The sequence below is a fragment of the Apus apus genome, chromosome 4, assembly GCF_020740795.1.
Source record: "Apus apus isolate bApuApu2 chromosome 4, bApuApu2.pri.cur, whole genome shotgun sequence".
In the NCBI taxonomy this organism is placed as follows: domain Eukaryota; kingdom Metazoa; phylum Chordata; class Aves; order Apodiformes; family Apodidae; genus Apus; species Apus apus.
In genome coordinates this window covers 109,729,044-109,735,119 of record NC_067285.1, presented here as the reverse complement: position 1 = coordinate 109,735,119, position 6,076 = coordinate 109,729,044, and the positions used below count along the sequence as shown (strand labels likewise).

Below are 6,076 nucleotides of genomic sequence, written 5' to 3'. Positions count from 1 at the left end.
TGAATCTGCTGGTGAGTTGCAGTTTCAGTGAATGCAGGACAATTTTTTAGTTATGGTGTGCTGAGCCCTGCCTGTGCACAAAACCAGCACGTTAGACATTTTAGAAACTGGCTTGATTGAAGTTTCAGCAACAACCAGCTCTGCCTGCAAAGTCCTTTTGTACAAGCCTGTGTTTGCCCCACAAAGCCTCTCTGGGAGCCAGCTCTCAGCCTCACTGCTACACTCCAGAGGGAGATGTTTGAACCTGCTTTGTTTGAACGTTTTTCTTGTCAAAAGGAGGGGTCACAGCGAGGTGTGAACCCCAGCAAAATGCCACCCTGATGAGCAGAGCAGCTTGAGCCATCAGGCTGGTAAGGGTGCCTGTGTGTTTCTGGGCACTGAATTCAGCATCAGAGGCTGAAATTACACGTTAGGAAATTACAGGGTGGCAGTGATAACAGCTTGTTATTGGCAAAAAGGGAAGATCCTGCTCTTTACTCCCTTCACCCACCACCCACTCTCAACCTGGGTACTGATTTTATGCTAGCTCTGGCATTTCTCTGATCCTGTGCTGATTCACCTTGCCATCCAGGGGAAAAAAAAAAAAAAAATAATGCAGTTTCTTCTTGTCAGGCAAGTGAGGTCAAACTGGCTCAGCCAAACTTGACACAGAACGTGTCTCTGAAGCGGAGTTTTGTAACTGGCTTAAGCTACTTTGGTCTAAGACAGTGCTGTGCCCAGAAAGGAGAATTCCCACCCTCTGCTTCATCATTTGTCAAGTTTTCCTGCTACTTCCATGTGCTGGCAGAGAGCTGTTTTGTTTTGGTTTGTTTTGTTTTCTGAAAGGTACATCAACCAACAAAACCAAAGTCAGTTTTCCTTGCCCTTTTCTGAGGAAGCCAGCAAGACCAACCAGCTGGGAGTGGGAAGGACCTTCTGCTGTGGGAGACCTAGCCCAGCTTAAAGCTGTTGCAAAAGTGCATGCTGGCCAGAGTGAAATGCTAGTGAAGGCATGGCAGTTTCTGGGTGTCAGGTGTGTTTATCCAACAAACTGCAGGTCTCTCATTTAAATGAGGCACGAAACAGCTAAAAAGGCAGACCTATGGAGGTAAAACTTCATCAACACACTGGAGAAACCAAGTTGAAATTGCATTTTTAATTCATCTTTGTAGATAAACTCTGGTTGGCAGTGGCTCTCCCAGCCTGTCATGTCCCAGCTATTACATTCATGCTACCTGATGTTTTTTTATCCTGCAAACTCCAGCTCAGTGGCATTTCTTCTGAATAATACCTACTTGTCTCTGGTTTGATCTGGTGGATGAAGAATGGCTTGGTTTTATACTGCAGGGGTGCTGGTATACTAATTACAACATCTGCAGCTTTCTGATGGTCTGAATTCTCCTAGGAAAAAAGTCAGGGTCTATCAGGGACCGTTTTGCAGGGAATTACAAACGGCCCTTGGTACCAGCAGCCACGAGGTGGCATGTTGGGCTTTCCCTCCTGTGCCTCACTGCTGTGAGAGCGAGTTCTTCAAGAAAAACAGGCAGATCTTCGGTGGAGTTTCGTAAACACCTCTCCTTTTAACATCCATCCAGCAAGAGCAGGCTTTGATTTCCACATAAATGGCTGGTCAGATTGAAAGTGATTGTCATACGATGGAAATAGATCTCTTATGTCAGTCAGTCAGTCAAAACAGAATGGAAACTGTGAGTCATGCTTTGCAAAAAAGCAGGAAGTTTGGGTTTGTTGGCACAAATTTTTAATACAGAGAGAAAATTATAGGGCTGTAGTGCTGTGTTTGTCTTGAGGATTTATGAATAACATTGTTCGTGCCTTACAGGAATGTTTCCAAAACAAAACAAATGTAAAACTCTCAGGTTACAATTGTTATTTCTTTATGCTTCAGTGGTAAAGGATCTAGGAAGAATCTATAAGGAAATGTGTACTGTCATGAAAACTTAGGTCTCCCCTAAAATAAAAGGCTGCAATTGGAAGACTGATCTGGGACAGGAGGAGGAGAGGAAATAGAAGAACATGAGGTAATACTCATGGGAGCAACAGGGACACTTGCACAAGGCTGTGATTGTTTTGCCTTAAGCATAATAAACTTCACATGAACCAGCCCAAAGGTAGAAGTGCAAGTCTCCCTGTGAACTATTCAGACACCCTGAAACTTGCTGGGGTCTGTGGTTCTTGTCTCTAAGCCCCTTAGAGACAAGAAACGAGTTACTGCAAAAAGCATGACACAGAACTAGATTTTCTGCACAGCCCAACAACATAATGGACTTTAAAATCTAAGTGTATTAGAGTTACCCTTCAACATGACTGTTCAAAACATTGCTCTGCAAGAAAGGTTAATTTAAATGGGAACAGGTGCAGGGGAGGGGTAGTGAGATGAACAGGGGAGCAGGGAGCCAAAAGTGTAAGGGAAGAATAAAAGCCTTTGGCTTGGTTTGCTTGGCAAAACAGAGGAATCTGATTACTCTTTATAACCACATGAATGGGTAGACATTCAAGAGAGAGGAGTTATCTAAATAAAGAAAATATTAGCACAAAATCATATGGGTACAATAGTAAAATGTCATTTCAGTTGCTAAAAATGACATGAGCTGTTTGGCATGTGGCACAAGGTAAATTCGTTAAGACTTGGTTATAATGAGGGAAGTTTAAAAAAAAACCTCCCAAAACCTATGGATTGCAATTCAGTTGTTGTCTGGGGAGCAGTTTGTATGACCTGACTATGCATACATCTGGTGCTTAACAAGAGCTGTGTTACCAACACATCAGAAAATAAGAGTGCAAGCAGGAAGAAAAAATTAGGTAGAAGTCTAAAAAATTACAATTACCAGCTCCTTAAGAAGAGTTCACTGAGCAATCAGTGCCACAATTTTAAAATCACTAGAGAAAATACATTCACGATTCCTGTTTTATCAGTCGCCTGGAGAGTGATTAAAGGTGAGAGGGTGATTAAAAATGAAAAATAAAATGCCAACATGGGGAAAGTGGGAAATAAAAATGTCTTGGTGTAAATGAGAAGTTATGAGAAGCAGAGTAGTTATTGGAAAGTGAAGCACATTAAAGGAAATCCATAGCTGACAAGGCTAAATCCCAGAAAACCCGAGTGATGGTACAGGCCCATTACTAGATGGGCTCGATTAAAATGTCAATCATGATGCAGAAGTGTTCATTGAACATTTATGATCTATGTTTGTAAAGAAGCAGGAAGATAGGTGGGTGGATTACTTAACAGTGATGTGATAAATTTCAGTCCATTAGTAACCAGTGAAGCTCTTGTCTTCTAGGGATAACTGTGGCCCAGTAGCTTCAAACCAGCTTCCTGGGGGACCCCTCAACTGTTGGTGTTCATCTTTGGTAAACCTTGGTACACTGGGGAGATACTAGAAAGCTGAAAATGTGCCAGGTTGGTATCTGTCTTCCAAAAGGATACTTGCATGATATGTAATAAATGTCTATCCAAGAGTTCCTGGCTAAATACCAAAAAAAAAGCTGGTATGTGACTCAGATTAAATAATTAGTACTGCCAGTCAGAGGTCTCCTAGAAATCTCATTTAATGCTTCAAGAAGACAACAAACAATTTCGTTTCCTCTGGAAGGTGTAATAAACTTTTAAATGGGTTTTTCCTTAGAACTGCACAATGTTTCAGAGGGTCACAAAACATCAGTTAAGCTTTTATTAAATACTGGCCACAGACATTTATTTCTTTTTTTTAGAACTGGTTAAAAAGCATTACTGAATAAGGGTACTTCTTGTGGGATCTGTCTAGGATCATGCTACACGACACACGGACACAATCAGTATTTTCCTGAGCCATCTGGAAGTAAACACAAAATCACTCCTAATACAATTTGCAGATGACATCTACCTGGGCTGGGTGGTACAATCAGGAGGGCAAGGTTTGCTCAAAACGTGGCAAAACTGGGTCTGGATAAAGGGACTGCCTCGTAAGACAAATGGAAAGCCAAGCATCTCAGGGGTGCACACATACACAGAAGAAGAAAAGCAGGGTGCTGTGTATTAACGACCTACAGCCAGCCTTTTCCCCTGTGCAAAGGGGAGGCACACCTAGAGCCTTTTGTACCGCTGGATACAGATGGGCACAGCACAGCAATCACCCGATTCTGGAATGCAGTCCTGAAAAGAAAAAAAAATGGAGAAGGGGAGGGGCAGAAAACCAGTCTGAGGGCTGGAGAAGATGCCTGAAGAGAATTGAAGAGTTCGTGACTTACTTGGTTACAAAGGAGACACGAGTGTAGCTTGATAAACTAAGAACCAACCTCTAAAGAGGTAAATACTGGCAGAAAATGATGCATGGTGGAAGCTCAAGTGATGGCACCATCCCTTGCAGGCTGCAGAGGTGCAGCTGGCGTGGGCACCCTCAGCGATGGGACCCGAAGGAGCAGCCTCTCCCGCTCCCCACAGCAACGGAGGGCACAGGAGCTGCCGGAAGAAAACGGCCCCTGAAAGATGCAGAGGTGTGACCCGAGAGAAAACACCCAGAAACCTGTGAAGACACGGAGGAAACCAGAGCTGGAGAACCGCAGGTGGCTCCTGAGGCTGCCGCCGGGCTCGGCCAACGCGCGGAGACAGCCCTTCTGGGGCCCGGCGAGCAGCGTGCTGTGTCACCCGCGGCCCTGCCCGGCCCTGCCGCTGGAGCCAGGCCGGCCGGGCCAGCCACCCCCCGGGGAACCACCTCCCGCGGGCGGCGGCTGATCCCGCCGTGCCCGCTCCTGCAGGAGACAGGCGGCGGTGCCGGGCCCGGGGATGGCGGCCACAGACCCCGCAGCGAGCCGTGCGTGCCGGGCTGGCCGCAGGGCAGGGCAGGGATCCCCCAGACCCGCCGCCGTTCCCGCCCGCCCCGCACGGGCCCTGCCCCCCAGCCCCGCCCCGCCCCGCCCCGCCGGCGCGGAGGAACAGCCACGTCTCCAGCCCGGCCAGGGGGCCGGCCGGGAAGGGGCGGGGCCTCACTGCCCGCCCGCCAATCAGCAGCACGCGTGGCGCGGCAGCTGCGCCAATCGCAGGGCAGGCCGGTGAATCATTCGCTTGCGATTGGTCCGTGAGAGGAGGTAGAGGGAGGGGAGAGAGCGGCGTTGACTCCAATTGGCCCGGCGGCTCTGTTGACAAACATCGCGTCGTCCCGCCCTCTCTCCCCTCTCGAGCCAATCAAGAGGAGGCGGAGGGTAGAGCGACGTGGCGCCGAACCAATCGGCGCCCTCCCCGCCGCCGAGGGGCGGTTGCGCTCGGAGTGCCGGGACGTGGCGGGCGGGGCGGGCGCCCATTCTGTGGCGGCGGCGGCAGCGGCGGCACCGTTCATGTCCTAACGGCGGCAGCGTTCATGTCCTAACGGCGGGCGAGGCGGGGCCCCTCCATGCGGGGGCCGCGGTGCCGCAGCGCTCTGGCCGCCCTCGCCTTGTTGGTGCTGTTCTGGGTAGCGGCGGGAGGCCCGGAGCTGCCGCCCGGCCATGCCGCGGCTGTGGAGGCCGCTTTCGGGTTGGGAGCGGCCGCCGCTCCCGCCGCTTTACCGGCCGGTTCTGCTGACGTGACGGTGGAGGACGATGAGGCCGGTGTGGCCCCCGCTGCCCCCGGCGAGCAGGAGCCTGAGGAGAGCGGAGAGGCCCGGACCGGCGGCAGGTGGGCGAGGGGGGGGGGGGGTGTCGGTTCTTGGGTGTCCTGGAGGGGTCGGGGGTCCCGGGGGGGGGGGGGGGGTGTCAGGGCATGGAGATGCTGAGGGGGTTAGCGCCTTGTTAGGGGGTGCTTGGCGGAGGCCGGTGCCTGGAGCAGGGGTCAGTGTTTCAGGGGAGCGTCCGGAGTCGGTGCCTCGGGGTGAGGTTGTGTCCGGGCCGGGAATCGGCAGCCGGGGAGGGTCGGTAGTTTGGGAAGAGCGGAGAGAGTTGGCCTGTGGGGTGTTTACGGAGGGAGAGGTGCACGGAGCAACTCGGGTGCTGCAGGCGAGTGCGTGGGGTTGAGCGGCGGGGAGACGCGGGGAGGGTGGGAGGAGAAGCGCCGGGGGAAGGGGAGGGAGAGATGATCCCGTGATGGGGCTGGAGGAGAGCTGGGGATGGACGGGCTGGAGCTAGG

The 6,076-nt window shown here is 51.1% G+C and overlaps 1 protein-coding gene and 1 long non-coding RNA gene across 3 annotated transcripts in view; one reads left to right on the top strand and one right to left on the bottom strand.

Moving 5' to 3' along the window:
• Window positions 1–3,160: 3,160 nt before the first annotated feature.
• On the bottom strand, window positions 3,161–4,848 carry LOC127384739 (uncharacterized). The gene is made up of 2 exons (XR_007889481.1): window positions 4,228–4,848; window positions 3,161–4,132 (listed from the first exon to the last, which is right to left on the bottom strand). It is a non-coding gene; the product is annotated as an uncharacterized LOC127384739 (long non-coding RNA).
• Window positions 4,849–5,292: 444 nt separating this feature from the next.
• EIF2AK3 (eukaryotic translation initiation factor 2 alpha kinase 3) overlaps window positions 5,293–6,076 on the top strand; it is a 44,944-nt gene continuing 44,160 nt past the window's right edge. For both annotated transcript variants that reach the window (XM_051619531.1, XM_051619532.1), the window contains exon 1: window positions 5,293–5,629. In XM_051619531.1, coding sequence (XP_051475491.1) covers window positions 5,367–5,629 — 263 coding nt within the window. In that variant the 5' untranslated portion in view covers window positions 5,293–5,366. The remainder of the gene's footprint in view (window positions 5,630–6,076) is intronic.